The 17171-nt window shown below is 39.0% G+C and overlaps 1 protein-coding gene across 5 annotated transcripts in view; it reads right to left on the bottom strand.

Annotated features, from left to right (window-relative positions):
- Positions 1 to 838: 838 nt before the first annotated feature.
- kif21b (kinesin family member 21B) overlaps positions 839 to 17171 on the bottom strand; it is a 79012-nt gene continuing 62679 nt past the window's right edge. For 3 of the 5 annotated variants that reach the window (XM_044022883.1, XM_044022885.1, XM_044022882.1), the window contains 7 exons: positions 16260 to 16440; positions 15138 to 15302; positions 14135 to 14252; positions 13209 to 13379; positions 5868 to 6067; positions 3811 to 3947; positions 2068 to 2124 (listed from right to left, as the gene is read on the bottom strand). In XM_044022883.1, the coding sequence (XP_043878818.1) occupies positions 3848 to 3947; positions 5868 to 6067; positions 13209 to 13379; positions 14135 to 14252; positions 15138 to 15302; positions 16260 to 16440 (935 nt within the window). In that variant the 3' untranslated portion in view covers positions 2068 to 2124; positions 3811 to 3847. Of the gene's footprint in view, positions 2125 to 3810; positions 3948 to 5867; positions 6068 to 13208; positions 13380 to 14134; positions 14253 to 15137; positions 15303 to 16259; positions 16441 to 17171 lie in introns of all 5 variants that reach the window. The other 2 variants (XM_044022887.1, XM_044022886.1) reach the window with 1 other exon arrangement.

Here is a 17171-nt window from a genome sequence, read left to right on the forward strand (position 1 = left end):
GGACTTTATTTTCCCCGTCTATAAAAGTAGCAGCAAAAAGTGGGTGGAAGAAAAGTGGGATTTTTTTTAACAAGAAATCCCTCTCAGTCATGACCTACTTTCACCCAGTCATCTCGCCTGGAAAGCAGCCCGTAAAAGCTGCAAGACGTCTAATTAAATTTGCTTCTTAGAGAAGTTCAGTAGCTGAGATTGAAGTAGACTCTGGTCAGGCTGATAAATGGCAGGTAAGGGCCACTGTGGGATGGCTGAGGTAATGATCCTCCACAGTGGGAAACCACTATACACTCAACTGTTTGTGTCATTTACACTGGGATTCCTGTTTTTGCCCAATAGCATTTCAAAACTGCAGACAATACAATGTGGACAGATTCTCAGGAGGGTCAGTCCTCCCTTTAGTTGTGCTACTGGATATTTGTTGATGTTTGATGTCAGCAGCTCAACAGTATTATAGCCACAGAGGACACATCTACAAAGACGTGAAGAGCCACACAGACCATGTTCAGGCCGAGTATTAACATCATTTTTGAGTGACTCACTCATGTGCGGATTGTTCTAAGTTCTGAATGCTGAAGATCTGATCACAAGAACCACATTTGGTGGTGGCTTGACAACACGTGACCACATTGCTCAACATCCTTGAACACAATCCCTTCCCAGAACATATTGAAACCATGTCTTGGTTTTCAATATGTTACCATATTTTGCTTGATGTTCCAGCAGCGCGAGTGGAGCGCCACATGAAGGTCACGGGAGGAACTGTGGCAATCTCAGCTGACATAGGGCAATAGACGGGGGTACATCCTGGACAGTTGGCCAGTCCATCACAAAGGACACTCATTAAAAACATAATTTTGTCCTTGTGAACAGACATGACATCAGTGTGTATTTGAACAAAGGGCAAGGAAAGCCAGACTCAATGTCATGTGGTCACAGAAGTCGCATGCAGGTGTGAAAGTCATACTTATTTAGTACTGTCCACACATGAGGACGGATGTAAACACCAGATCTGAACAGCTCCATACATTACATGGCTGAAAATGGCTTTTAGTTAGACTGACTTTAGCTTTGATTATGACATGCATTCGCAATGGCATCGCTTAGATAAGCTTATTTATTTACGTCCACAGCTGCATTAGCTGATGATGGAGAGGTGAACTGCTGTGTTCAGTCTTCTCCAGCATATCCCAACAATGCTCAGGGGGGTTAAGGTCTGGACAATTTCAGCATTGTCGTCCTGGAATACGCCTGAAAACCAGTGTATTACGGTAGTCAGCTGACCTCATTTTTCAGACTCAGATGTGTGCCGCCAACACTATGTTAAATACTAGGAGTATATGACTTTTTTTTTGGTCAAACAGTATAGATAAAGGTTTCAAATTGTCAAGCACCGGATGTTTGTGCGCAGAGACCCGTAAAAAAAAGACCCTCCCACCTCACACCAAAGTCCAAAACAACTGAGGTAGGAAAAAGAAATAAATTAATAAAAATTTAAACACAACATACAGATGAATGCAGTTCAGCTTCAGTGATATACTGAATGAAAGAATGGTGTTCTGTGCAAGTCTCCAGTCCTGTCGGAAACAAAATCAGCAAATATCTATTGGCTATCCACTTTGATGATGTGCTGTCCAGTGTGTTTGGAACCACAAGTTCCAAATCTTATGTAGCATCCAGACCTTGTCTTGTCTCTCAGACAATAGTTTCATGACGTTCATCCCTCACTGTTCCACAAGGATTCAGAAACCTTTGTGAAGGAACAGGAGGACACATTTTCTTCTTCTATTCATACCAGACAGTGGCATCTTAAAGTCAGAAGCCACGGTGAGGAAAATGGGGTTCATCTTGTCAGAGTAGCATCACATCTGAATGGCACTTTGAAAATGAGCAGTAACAAAAAATATGTGAAAAGCAAATAGTTTTTTGCCCTTAAAATAAAATTCAAAAAAACATCTTGATTGCCTTGGAAACTGGGATTTCACTGATGCATGTCATGGCAGGAAATGAACAGGTCACAGATCGGTGGCTGAAGCTGCAGCAGGATGGTTGACAAAGTATTTTCTGTTGTCTCTCAGTTGTCACCTCTTCCTCCACACCTTTGACAGCCAGATCTTCACTGTCTTGTCACTAGAGAAAGAGAGAGCGATGAGGAGGAGGTGCAAAGGAAAGCGAGGAGAACACGACAACAGAAGAAAATAACAGAACATCAATCAGGCAGTCCTTTTCTAAAACAATCCACTGTGCATCAGAGACATGACATGACACAAAGAGAGTGACTTACACCAACACAATTCAATAAAGACCCTTCTCCACAGCCTCAGTTAAAAATAGAGTTTAAAAGAAGTGCAGGAGTAAGTGGAATGTATTTGTGCCATAGCTAAATCTAATCAATGTGCTCACGTCTTCTGATCAGGCAATTAAAACCCCACAGTGCTCCTCACAACACCTTGGATTATTGTCGCTCTGTAAATTAAAGCATCACGTTTTCCATTAACACTCGCACACAAGTTTGGCTGTGTACTGTGTTAGCTGTGAAAAATATTTTAAAGTAGCTGTGCATAGGATTTAGTGGCATCTGGTGAAATAAATCAAGGTAATTCTGAGGCAGCAAAAGCCCAACTGTTCAATTTTGTTGAGGGGATAATAAATCAATGAATGACTGTCTACTGAGAGGTAACTGTAAATTTCACACACTCAACCTTTGACTTCATATATAAGGTAATGGATAAATTACATTTTTAATGTCTCAAAATAGTCAGATATGATGCTACATGCCAAACTAGCAGGCACTTGCACCTGTTTCCTTTATGCTAAGCTAAAAGGTACCTGTTTCTTAAAGATTCCCCTTTTTCTGCTATTTATTTCTGCTACCTATTTCTTAAAGTTTCCTTTATGCTGAGCTAACAGAAACCCATTTCCTCAAGTGTCTTTTCTTTGTGCTAATCTAGTAGCTACCTATTTCCTTAAGTTTCATTTCTTTACGCTGAGCTATCAGCTACCTATTTCCTCATGTTTGCTTCTTTTATGCTCAGACTGTAACAGCTTCCCGTTTCCTCTACGTTCCTGTCTTTATGGTAAGCTAACAGCTTCACAATTGCATTAGAATCTCTTTTGCAAGTGAGACACTGACCTAGTTAGAACTGTGGGAGGAAGCCATTATTCAGAGAGAACCCACAGGCACACACAAAGAGAATGTGGAAACACTAAAAAAACACAAAACATGTTCTCTGTGCCATTTAAATATAAAATAAAGAGTTTCTGGAGACCGAAAAATGTCCTTCCTTTCATGAAGAGAATTTTTATACTGATCAGTGGCATGATGGTCAGTGCTGCTCCTGAAGGCGTTGACCAGTGCAAATCCAGGTTTGACCAAATTCAAAATTGATACCTACGCCTTGTCACCTACTCAGACTTGACATGATGAATGACCCAAAAGTACCAAAAGCTTTTACTTAATAATTCTGAAAATCATTTTTTAAAAATATACAAAAAAGGTTTTTTAAAAAAAAATTGGCACATAAGACCAATTAGATCTGCCAATGTGCAGTAAGAAAGAAAGAAGTTATTCTAAGAAATCTATGAGTCATTTATTTAGTGGGGAGTTATTTGCCTTAGCCAAGAAATTGGTCTGCAAATGAACTATTAACCACAATGGCAGTTTAACACAAGTTTTAAGAAGTTTGAGGGAAATAAATAATTCAAAACAAGAGCAAACAGAAAAGTGCAGAAAGAAAAAAAAGTAAAGAAACACAAATGTACCAGAAAAGGAACACAGGAAAGGAAAAGAAGGAGGAGATTAGTTGAAGATAGTACCAGAGGAAAGGAGGATTGGAGAGCGGAGAGGATGTGGTCACGGGAGGCTCGTAGCCCGGCCCTTGATGGCCAGGACGCGTCGAGGAAGACACGGGGTCAAGCCAGGCACATAGCTCCACAACTTCACCCTGCAGTCACTGAGGTCAAGAGAGGAAAACAGCCACAGGAGGAGGGGAGAAGTAGAGGAGGAGGAGGAGGGTAAATGTGAAGAAATGGGGGAGAGGACAGAAGCAGTTTCAGGAGTGTTTTCACCACAGGAAAGGTGACAGAGCAGCACAAAGAGTGAGACAGAGAGTGAAGACGCCATAGAATATTATAGTATAAGCAGAGGTAAACAAGTATTATCTCAGCGTGATGCAGCTGTGAGCTGAGTGACAATGTTTGAGCTACACAAGGCTGACACACACCTGCCGGAGATAAATGTTCTGACAAATGTGATTTATCTTTTCAAGTCAAGTTTCTCTTCAATATTCCCATTGTCATTGATTTCAAACATAATGATCTCATTAAATCTTTTTTAAATGTTGAAGTATATGAAACAATCAAAAACAGAAAAATGATCAAAAAGCTGTCACTGTGTTAAATAAACAAAAATTCTAAATTTAAAAAATTAAATAATCTCAATAAGAAAACGTTATAGTGTGACATTGAAGTAGTTGAGTCATTCACTCACTGCACAATTGATTTGCTAATTGCATTTTCAAATTTCAGTTTAAAAAGGATTAAGTGTTCAGCTCTTAAAACCAACCACCCATAAGTCTGACAGACTGAATGAAACCAGACATTCATCTGTCTTAGTAATAAAAAACAACACCCTCTTAAATTCATGCTCAATCATGAATCTAATCATCCTTGAGATATAGGACAATATGGTCATCAATTGAGAGTTTCCTTTCTTTAGCAACAACTTCTCAAACAAGAGTACACTGTGTATTTGTTCAGAACTGTATTCAGTGGTAATTGAAGGGGTTCAAATTCAAGGACTTTTCAAAGACTTTCCAGGACAAATTCGCTCAAATTCAAAGACTGAATGTGCTGACAGCTTAAGATGAGAGGGTAACTTGTAAGAGCCGCTTCGCCCATGGTGTCCACTTGAATTGATTTGCAGCACACTCTGCATCTTTGTCAAAGTTAGTCTTGTAATTTTCTTTGTTGAGACAGAGATCTTGGAATATGCATTTCCCAGACATCCCGTCATTCGCTCTCTCTTGCTTAACATTAGTCGCACATTGTTCTGCATGGAATCTCAAGTCAACGGGAGAGACAGTCAACCATGTCCACAACACCGCTAGTAATTATGACTTGATTGAGGCCTAGTCTACGTACATCAAGCAATGCAGGGCATGAAACAGTAGGTGGCGTCGTAACATACAAGGGAGACATTTACCTCAATATCAACTTAACTTCTTTCTTGCACAAAATTCAATCACTTTCAATGATCCATATTTTGGGGCGGTTTTCAAAAACTTTCAATGACCTTCAGTTTTTATTACGTTTTCAAGTTCACAAACCTTTAAGGAACCCTGGGTTTATTATGCGTGTATAATGGCTGTAAAATAAAAATAATTTAGTCTTTCAGAGGCCGCCATCTTGTACCAGCGGGTTTCTACAGCAGCCTGAGTGGACATTTGTTGTAGGTAGGATTCCTCAGCTTTAGATGTCACTAATACTTACACAATCGATCGTTACACGTAGTCCGTCTCATTTTATTGGCAAAAAAGTCAGCCAGTTACTGATAACTATAGAGCTGTTTGACTCAGGAGGGGAAAATACATAAGCTTGTTTGTGAGATTTTCTCTTTTTTATACATATACATATTTGTAGACAAGATGGAAAAACCTCTCAGTATGGCTCAGTTTACAGTTGACAGTATTTAAATCGGCTCACTGTCGTGACAGTATTTTGTTGATGACTCAGCACTGAAAAGTTAAAATCTTTTTCCCATTACTCACTTCATTTCATCAATAGTGCTCGGCACACTCACAGTGATTTATAAGAAAGGTTTTTTTTAAATCAATTGCAGTCAACTACTGCAACTTTTTTCTTCTTTTTTTTACCTGGATGCAGTGAAGATCTGTCTTGAGTTGGTACATATGGCGTTAATTGGGCTGTCGTGACCCCTGACCTCTCCTATAGGTGTGAAGTTGTCCACGTTCCAAACCTTCAGCACGCCTCCTCGACAGCCGCTCAGCAGCATGGGTCGACCTGGAACATATGCCAGAGCGCACACCCAGTCCTTATGGGCATTAGGGATTTGCTGTGGGCAAAGAACAGGCAGATAAAAAAAAAGTCAGCGACACAAACAATATATTCTTTACATTAATGATTCCCCAAAGTATGAGGCAATGGCCGACAGGTGGGCTTAGAGGTATTGCAGACGGGCCTCGGGAAGAATGTAAAAATGACTTCATTTATCTGTGACATTTATTCTTTGCTCTGGGAAATTTCTAAATCAAACAATATTAAAATATGTCTCGTAAAATATGACGTCTCACTTTATCAAGGTGCTAAGAAATGTACTGTATTAAGTCATAAAGTGAACATGATATGTCATCAGAAACTAAGACACATGCTGGCTTCACTGATAACAATGGTACAACCAGTTGTGCACATGAGTCCACCCGTTTTTTCCTTTTTGCATTTTTTTAACTTTGAAAATATTTTTAATGGTTATTTATTATATTCAGGAAAAGGAACACATTTCTTGAAGAAACAAAGTACAGCTTGGCCCAAGTGCTGCTTGAAACGTCTAATATTTACTGACATTATCCCACTAACATCAGTCGTGCTACTTTAAAAAGCAGAACCACTGTCTTCTTTTTTTTACTATCATAAATTAATACTTCAGAGATCCAAGAGGATAATTATCTGCTATTTTTGTTGTACTTTTATTTGCAACTGAAGCGCAGCTGTAACTCACTGTACTTGCCCGGCAAAAAACACCTAAAAAAGAAAAAGAGTTGAGCTGAATGAAAGATAAAATGAAGAGAGTTGCAAACCGCGTCTGTGCAACATTGCAGAGATGGTATAACATAATGAGTCCCAATATGATCGTTATCCCAAAATACAGAACAAACATTAAAAAAGACATTTGGATTTTATTTGAGGCTGAATCTCGTTTTTATTGTGCCCACATTTAGGGTTTTTCTTTCATTTCATCTCTGGGCTACAGATTTATTCATCCCTTAACAGTAGAACACAGATGTAGGGAGAAAACTATTTATTTTAACTTTGTACTACTTCCTGTTGAGTTTTTATCTGTTACTTTCGGTCAATTATTATTTTCATGATGCAATTTGAGATAAGCCAAACAATTAAAATACAAAAAACTATTTTTATTTTTTTTCAGCTATCACACATACTAATAATACGTTTGCTCTTATGCTTCTGTAAATGTTGCAGCAAAAAGAAACTGAGGGAATTTATGGTCTCCTCACCTTGTTATAGTTATAGAATCTTTATTATTAAAGCTATATTTTAGCTGAGAACATTGACCAAAAGGCTATAATTTATTCTGTACAACATCATTTCATGCAGATATCTCAGTGAGGTATGGATTTATAAAAATGACTACTCAAGAATATGTTATTCACAAAGAAACTAACTACTGGACCAATTGTCCAGCTGATACTGTCCATTTCCACACAAAGAGACAATATTTCAACACAATGCTACCCATCATGTTAACAATAATGCAGACAGCCGGCTGTCAGTTTTGTCCATTCATAATCATGGACGTTCAATGTGTCCGTGTTAATGGACCTGGCACATCTGGCATCGATGATTGTGCCGTGTTCACTCACTCAGCGTTTCATTTTTATGTTTAATTTGATGCAGTTAATTACTAATTCTGAAGCTGAACACAATAAAACGTTATCTACATTTAAACACTAACAAAAGCTGTCACTGTTAGCCAATTAAAAATGGACTAGCGTGGTCAAGTCTTATGACATGTGATTTATCTTCTGCCCAGTGAACATAAATGATCTACCTGCAAAACAACTTATATATTAAAGCTGCACCACGCAATTTTCCGGGATTTCCTTTTTTCATGATTTGTTCTCTGTCAAGCAAAACGAAGACCCTGTTTAAACTGCAGCCATAATCAGATTTTTAAGCTAAACTCGAACGACGACGACAACAACAACAACGACGACGTAGATCCAGAGAGACGATGTTAATTGGAGGCGCGTTAAAAGATCGACACAGTACAAGACTAGAGTTTAAAAATGAGAGGAAATTCTGGGACAGAAACAGATGCCCATGTCTGTCGTCCATTTTGTTTATTTGTTTATTTTCTTTAGACAACTGTAACTTTTCAAGTCCATGTGGAAGACGAGACTAGACAATGACAATATAGACACACACAGATCAGATCTGATCACTTGCAATAACATGAAAAGTTGGTCAGGAAGAACAGATTCATATCAGATATTCTTACAAATCTGATTTGAGCTACAGTCTAACCAAGGCCTATTTGACCTGACTAAGGGAGCGTTTGTGTGTATACAGCAGCAGCACAGTGGTGGGTGAAGACAAGAAGTGTTTATCCCTTCAAACTGATTGATCGACCAGGTTTTTTTGAGCAGCACAGCTCACTTCAGAAACTTTTCAGGCGCTTCGTTGTTGTTTTTTTTCCATACCACAACATGTTTGCTATTGTCTCTGTCCATCTTGACAGAGAAGAAAATCACTTCCTGTGTGCAGCACGGGTATGTCGCCAGGTGACACAAGATGTAAACAGAAAAAATAAAACACATAGTTGTATTTTACCAGATTAGGGAAAAAAAAAAAAAAAAGGTATAATAAATCATCTATATAGCTTACGTAAGATATATATATATATATATATATATCTATATATATACACATATATATATATATTAATACATCAGTTTCACTATTGTTTATTTGGAGGTCAGTTGAAGCTAATAACTAGAATAGTGGGATGAGCAAACATTTCATATTTAAATGTTGAAACTGTAGTACAGAGAAAATGCTGCATAAACATACAAAGAGGTAAAAGAGTGATTCAAGGAGAGACACTGCTCTACTGTTGGATGAGACAGAAGCTGTAGATAACAAGAGAAAAATGAAGCTACTCTTCTCATATAAAATACACCTAGCTCACTCTCTGTAACAACTTTACACTACAAAGTGAAATGTGTTAATTTTTGCCGCCGCCTCACACAGAGAAGCACCACACTCCCGCAGCAGTTACATAACCATGTTGAAAAACCTCTAAAACTAATTTTTGGAAGGTACCTTAAAACAAGTATCAAGCAAATCGGAATCACTAAACCAACAGAGGCGAGTAATAAAAAAACAGATACTGTAGCTTCACATATTCCCCTGAAGAAAGACTCTATGGCATATGCATTTAACAGAGGGGTCAGAGCAGAACAGCTTGCACCAGCAATCCTGCATAAAGGAGGCAGCATTTCTGAGTCGACTGTAATATATTCTATTACACCCCAAGCCTCAATTTGATCCTATTACATAATTAGACAGAGACTACTGAGTTAGAGAGGCTGTAAAATGGAGGGTGTTGGCGCTTCACAAATGAGATTAAGGTCATTTGACACAGACCACAACACTGTCTTTGTTAATTTAAATCAGCCTTCATGTAACAATAATTATGAGGTTTTTTTTTTTGGTTTTTTTTCCAGTCTGGAAAAACCAGAACTTATGCAAAACAACCTGAGAATGTGCTGCTTAATATGCATATTACTGTGTATGCAGATAAGCAAACCCATCTACCCACAAGGTGCGTTATTATGCATTATTAACATGTGCAGGCAGCAGAGGAGACACGAGAGACTTCACAGGAGGCAGCAGTAACATTAAAACACACACATACACTCTCACTCTCACACACACACACAGGCTTGCGTTGCTATTCTTCTTAGGACACTGCAGTAAAAAATAATAACAAAATTAATTAATTAAAAAAAAAAACAATAATAATTAGAGTCACCTTACCTCTCGCTTCATCTTAATCTAATGTCACTATACCAGTGTGTGAAGTATATGTGAGGAAGAGGAGGATGATGAGAGAGGAAATGGTCTTATTGGGAATAAATCTGCCTCCTGTGAAGAGTCTGTAGCTGACTTTGCTCGACCTATTTACACCACTGTGTTTTAACATTGGTGATAATGGAGTTACATTATATTTTCACAGGTGGGAGTTGGTTTAAAAAAACTTTGAGAGCCACTGGCCTAAACAAATGTTCAGGCCTAACCTCAACCAAACCACAATTCAAATCTTAGCCTTAATCTCAGAAAACCAATTACTCAGACATGAGATTCTGCATTCTCTCCATTGAGACCATGTTTTGGTCTCAATGAGGACTGCTGGTCCTGGCAAGGTCTGTGTTTATGCCAGAAAATGTCCTAAAGAAGGAACAAATACAAGTACAAACACACACAGTCTGGTTTCCATGACTTTAGATGACATTACATTGACTTACATTCATTTCCTGGATACTTACTCTAACTTTAACCATAACTACTATTGGCCTAACCCTAACCTTTACCTAATCCTAACCAAAACTCAGTCTAACTTAAAGTCTCATCTCTCAAAAAGTCCTTTGAAGTTGTGAAGTTGTGAAGACCAGCCAAAATATCCTCACAGCCTTCTACAGACATGTGCACACCCACACACACACACACACACACGGAATGATGTTGCTCTCTGCTACCTGTGGCTGTGAGTCATGTGGGTTCTACAGCTTGCTTGTTGACACACTGCTTCCCTGCCACATTACACACAATGACACTGTTGACTCTCTCCACAGAGTGAACACTCTGTGTGAATGGAGGATATGAAGGGAGTAATCTGGAGGCAAGAAGCTGTCCACCAACTCAATCCTCCACTGGCAGCACAGCGTTTTACTGTCACAGCTCAGCCAGTGTTGGTTATAGAGGGAAATACAGTCTCCAACCAGAGCTGCCCACATAGACTGTATACAAAAATAGGAAATAGTCTTTTGATTGACTTGATTCATTCAGTCTGAAATCATGTTTCACATCAGCCAGAGCATTGCTGGTGAAGGATGAAGAAATTAATGTTGACATTTATAATTTCACAGTAGTGGTGCGTCAAAATATCAATTTGGTGATCTATTGTCATCATGCAATACTTTTCGTATTGCATGATTGTTATTCCAGGACAAATATCGTTATTTTATCGGATTTTACATCGCTATTTCATGTCTCCTCGTGGTGGCGCTGCTAACATGAATGAGGGAAACTGGCAGAAGTTACCTGGCTGAAAAAGCGGGAGTTTACAGTGGGATAATGGTGGAGAAAGCTATGTCAAGAGATGTCCCATCCACGTTCAATACACAGACTTGATGGACTTTGTTCTCTATGTTGTGAATAAATAGAGAAATCCTGCACTTTTGACTTTTCACAGACGTTTTGTTTGCTTCAGTTGGACAGATATCGTGATGTGTAGCTGTACAAACTTTTGAACTACCGTCACCAAAATCATCACAAATCCATACATAATGTAGCAACTACTTTACACCTAATAGCATTTTTAATGGGTAAATTAATCATTTCCAAAAGATGTTCAGTAAATTTATTACAACTTCATTTTATGTATGTTATTTAAAATGTAATATGTAAATCTCAACTAAACAGTTTCTGCAAATTTGTTTTGGGACCCCGCGACCTATGTGAGGGTCTCAACCTAGTCTTTCCTCCCCCTTCTGGTGCTTGGTTTGTTGAACTCTATCAGGTCATCTTGACCATGTCTACATGCATAAGTACATTGAGTTGCTACCATGTGGTTGGACAGGTGTACCCAATAATGTGAACTTTAAGTATGGTGGAAACTGTAGTCAAATGGTAGCGACAACAAACTGCAAGCCTTCATGTTGCCAACAGCACACATTCAACATCCCTGCTTCATAAATTACCTTCATAAAACGTGTAATTATCAGGATTTCTGTTGATCAAACCTTTAAATTCAGCATCATCACTGAGAGGAAGGATTATGCTGAAATTATGCCTTATCTGCTCTCACCTCCTCACCACCACCAGCTTTTAAATTTGCTCACTCCCCAGCTGCACGGCACACACAGTACGCAAAGCTGACACAGGTCAAAAGATCATAAATGTTAAGCCTCAGACAGCGATGGGACTCTACATGTTTCCACCTGCGGGGCTGATGCAACACAATCTCACACGCATCACTAAAGCACAGTCAACCATCTTTAAAAATGTATGAGCCTGACGTCCACATGAATATAACAGTAACGTAAAGGCACATGTTGTCTTGCTTTTAAATAGCATATTTATAGCAATAAATAGTGTGCTTGTATATGTCCTCAGCGTGGTCACAGAGTCTATGTGTGTCTTTCAGAGTGTAAGGAGAAAGCCACCAGGCTTGGGTGATTTGCTTAAAAATCGCGATTCTGCAAAAACCATATTCATGAGAGTATGACAAGCAGAATTTCCAGACAGCGATTTTGAGTCCAGAGGTTCCTGCTGCTGTTTCTGAGCTGAAAAATTATTTTGCACATTGACTGTCAGAGCATTTACACTCATTATTGCTTTAAACTTGTTTCCACAGGTATTTTTTATTCTTTTTCCAAGCAATTTGTATATTTTTGATTCAATTTAATATTTTGCCTCTGTTATGGGTATTTAATTCCATTGCTGCTTATGTTCCGAATTAGAGGTGACCAGAGTCATCTGTCATAGCATATTTTTATCTGCTTATCTCTTAGGATGTTGTGCCATATCGACCTACGGGTACAAACAAAGTAACCTGAAGCTCGGCCTATTCCAGTGCCATATGATATGGCACATGTGAGGGAAATGACACAAACACAGAGCCAGTGCTCGTTGAAAGTCCAGTTGTTCGGAGAACATTGTTACTGTGCAGACTGAGTTTCAAGGTTGACTCCAGGAGAAAAGCTATTGTGTTCATTGCTTGACAGTAAGAAAGCAATCAGAGCCTGGTGCAACTCAACACACGCATAATGACGGAGCCGAGAGCAGATTATTTCACACAGAGTTCCTGATTCTAATGAAATATGTAAAAGGCCATTCGACAGATGATTATCTGTGGCATCTTAACGACTGAGCTTCACAATTGGAGGTAGCATTGTTGCCTCTGTTCTCCTTGGCCAAATAAATCCCTTGGGCTTAACTCATCACAGCCTACAGGGCCACACTGTGATCAAAAACCTTGGTAGCAAAAACTCTCCAACAGCACAGCCCTAATGAACACACACACACACACACACACACACACACACACACACACACACACACACACACACACACACACACACACACACACACACACACACACACACACACACACACACACACACACACACACACACACACACACACACACACACACACACACACACACACACCTGCGTGAGCTCCTGCTGCTCAAGGTCCCATTTCTTGATGCCATTATCCCGTGACCCGCTGAACAAAACATCTCCCTGGACAGCCAGACACTCGATGCCATCATAATGTGGAGGCTCAAAGTTATGGGCAGGGCCGACGTTACCCAGAGTTCCCTCTGCCACATCAAAAACCTGAAAAGGAGAAAACAGGGGAAACGGAACATTATTTAAAATCCCTGTGAGGTGATAGAATTGTCGTCATCACAAACAAATTAGTTTCAAATAAAATTCAGCAACTTTCTCTGCTCTGAGACACTGAGGGTGTGTTCACTGCAGGAGCTGAACACATACACACACTCACACAGATTATAGTCTCTGTTTGTACAGAATATTAACACAAACTTACTGGTATCAAACTCCCTGACAAGACGAAGTTAGTTTCCACATACACTGTCAGAGCATTTGCAGTAATTCTTAAAAATTAAATAAAACCGTAATCCTTTGAATTCAACAGGTCTTATAAATGATACAAATCCCATAAGAAAAGCTCATTATGAATTAAACATAAGTATCCAGCTAATCATCCGAAAAAAAGAAAACCTTCAATTTGGGAAAATAACGGCTGCCATAACTCACATTCCTCTTGAGTCAATCTGAGCTATATTTTTAGATATTTCTAAAAATCATGAGCTGAAGAGAAACTGTTTTTAGTCTTGACTCCATACAGTTGTACTTTATGTCTATGCCTATATGTATATATATATATATATATATATATATATATATATATATAATATATATACATATTATATATATGTTCTGAAGCACTGTTTTCTAACATATTTTAATGTGTAGAGGAGGAGAAAAGTCAGCCTTTGACCTACAGACAGTCACCACCTCTGACCTCGTGCATGTGGTGGATGTTACTTGATGAGTGTGTTTGTTACCTTTACGTAATGGTCTTTGGAGCCAGTGATGACTTGGTCTTTTCCCAGCAGAGACTGTCCCACCGTTAGACACATGACAGAACCAATGTGGCCTGTCAGCTTTCCAGTTGCCTGCATTCTACACACACACACGCACACACACGCATGCATGCATGCATGCATGCACACAAACCAAAGGACAAGAAGCAAAGGTCTGTGAAATTCATTGCATATAAGAGTTTCAAGTTGCCTGTATCACCGAATAAAATCACTTTCCATCTTGCAAGTGAAGCGAAACTGCCGAGACACAGCGATGCCGTCGGCAGAGATGATACTGAATTAAATGTGTAATGCATTCATTTTTCATTTCTGGGGGCTCGTTCTGTATCATTAAATGAGTCCGAGCCCCTCAGCATAAACTGTCTGCTTCAATCTCTTAATCATTTCCCTCTAGAAGTGAAAACTAGAATTACTACCTCATGGCTGTAAGCATCTGCCAAGCAGTCAAGTTGCAGAAAAAAATGATCACAATCTCCCTTTGGTCACTGAATTACAGTGCAATGTGGAATATGGATCAGAAAAGGCTATTTACAGAACAGTATCAGGCCCACAAACGTGTTTTGTGAATTTAAGTGACCTTTCGAACCAAAAAAAGACTGATAAGGAATTTTTAGAAATTGCTTCTCAGCCTTCCTGAGCTACGGCTGCGGTTACAGCTGCTGGCGATGCAGAGAATGTCCAAAGGTTGTTTGTGAAAATGAGCTCCTGTACATGTTGCTGGTTTCTAAACTGAACTAACTGCATAAATAAAACCACTGAATGTGATGACGAAGTGGGAAGTTTGAGTATGCGAGGATACTGATACTGATTTCTATACTACATATTAATAATCCAAAATACTTTTCTAGAACTTGGGATCTATCATTTATTGTTAATAATATTGACCAGTGAGGGATTGTTATAAGTTTAATGATGGTTATTGATACCCATCCATATTAGTGAGGAAATACTGGATGAACTGTACCTGTTGAGGTCCCACATGCGAACAGTGTTTCCAGCTGCAGCGTAAAGCACAGATCCTGCTGGGCTGAGGGCAATCTGGTTGATCTGGCACTCGCCCTGTGCAAAGGTTATTGTGCGGGTGGTGGTGCCAGCACATGCGTCCCCTGAGACCACCTGCCCCGATGAACTGTGGGGGTAAGGACAAAACAAACTGCGTCAGAGAGAGAGAGAAGGACAGGTAGGAGACCAATAAAAAAGAAGGAGAGGGAGAAATGGAGAGTGTCGTGGGGAACACTGTACAGTATCACTTTTAGACCCATTTCAAATCCAATTTTCCCTCACAGAGCTCTGGTAGCTGACGCCACGAGAGCCAAAGCGATGCCATTTTGGCAGGGAATGACACTCACATCCTTACACATATACAACTGGCAGCACATACTGTATACCAGGCAAAAAACAAAGACATTTAACTTTTAACTGGATCGCCACAGATACCAAGGATGTCAGAGATGGATCACTGCTATAGAACACACTCAAAGCGAGCATAGTAGACTGAGTGATGGGGACCCACAGGCAATGGATTCCACCAGTATTACCAGATTGATGATGTCATATCAGGTACTGTCGTTCATCACAACACTGAAGTTTGCATGCAGATAAACAGCTTCCTGATCGGCAGTTAGGGGGAAACTTGTTTTCTTTGACAAAAGTTAAGGTAGTAAAGTTCCCCTAAGTCTCCTGAGGGGAACAAAGTGACAAACCGAGTAGCTGTAAAGCTGGACGCAAACTTCAGCATCATTACAGACTCCAAAATTGATTAACTCCAATATCTTGTTTATTTTGCATGCTTTAATTGCAATGAATAAGCATTCTCCAGAAAAGAATTAGGGACAGTTCATCAGAAACTTGTGAAAAGCACCCGGGGGTATTATAAGGATCAGATATATTTAACTGTCAGGTTTCTGTGTTATACTGCTGTGAACTCTAAACTTTGAAACAGACACTGGTACCATTTATTCTCCCTTTCCTTATATAATGTCTTGGTTATGAAAAAAAAAAAGCACATCCCCAAATCACAAACCATATTTGTGCTGAGCTGCAATTTTTCCTGAAAAATCCAAACTGCTTCTTCCCCCAAACTTACGTTAGCGTGCGGATGCACTTGGCAGAGTCACGGATGTCCCACACTTTGATATAGGACGTGGAGACAGAGAAGACCAGACCGGAGGACGGACAGTACTTGACAGACACCACATTGTTGGGGTGGCCTTTGAGAGTGGCAATCTCCTGACCTGTTACCAGGTTCCACATCTTACATGTGCGATCTGGGGGAGGAGTCAGAGAAGGAAAGTTTGCACAAAAGAAGTTATGTTACAATTTATTTAATGTGACGCTCCTTTGTTTGTATATTGTATTGCAAAAATCAAGGTTCAGCCTAACCTAACCCTTACATTCAATATATAGTATATATAGTAGTTAAACATTTTAGCAAATGCTTCTAGAACTACGTTAAAAAACATCAATAACATGATTGTTAATGATTGGAATTTTCATTTCATTTCTTTTATTTCTACATAGTTTCCCACAAAACGCATGAATGATGATGAAGGATGAATTATTTCCTAAAAACAACATAACCTAAAAGTCAGTGGTCATTATCTGAATCAGGGCTGCAACAACTGATCGATTAATCAGTTATTAATTGATTACTAAATCAATCTGCAACTATGTGAATAAATCTCTAGTGGAAGTTTTGTCATTTTTCATCTTCTTAAATGTGAATTTTTTTTTTGGTTTCTTTGTTCCATATTGCAAAGAAATCATTAAAATAAAATTATTTGGTCTGAGGATAAAACAAGACATTTGAGAACATCATTTGAGAGACTACATGTCAAATCAACGTCAACACTCCCAACACTTATATAGTAAGATCATATATCTCATTTTTTCTATATACGTTTTTAAATAGTAGATTTATAGTTTAAAATGAATGATTGTACAACTGCTTGCTGCAATTTTATGCTTACAAGAAACACAGTACCTTTTAAAAGGAGGC

This window comes from Solea senegalensis, linkage group LG4 (genome assembly GCF_019176455.1).
Source record: "Solea senegalensis isolate Sse05_10M linkage group LG4, IFAPA_SoseM_1, whole genome shotgun sequence".
In the NCBI taxonomy this organism is placed as follows: domain Eukaryota; kingdom Metazoa; phylum Chordata; class Actinopteri; order Pleuronectiformes; family Soleidae; genus Solea; species Solea senegalensis.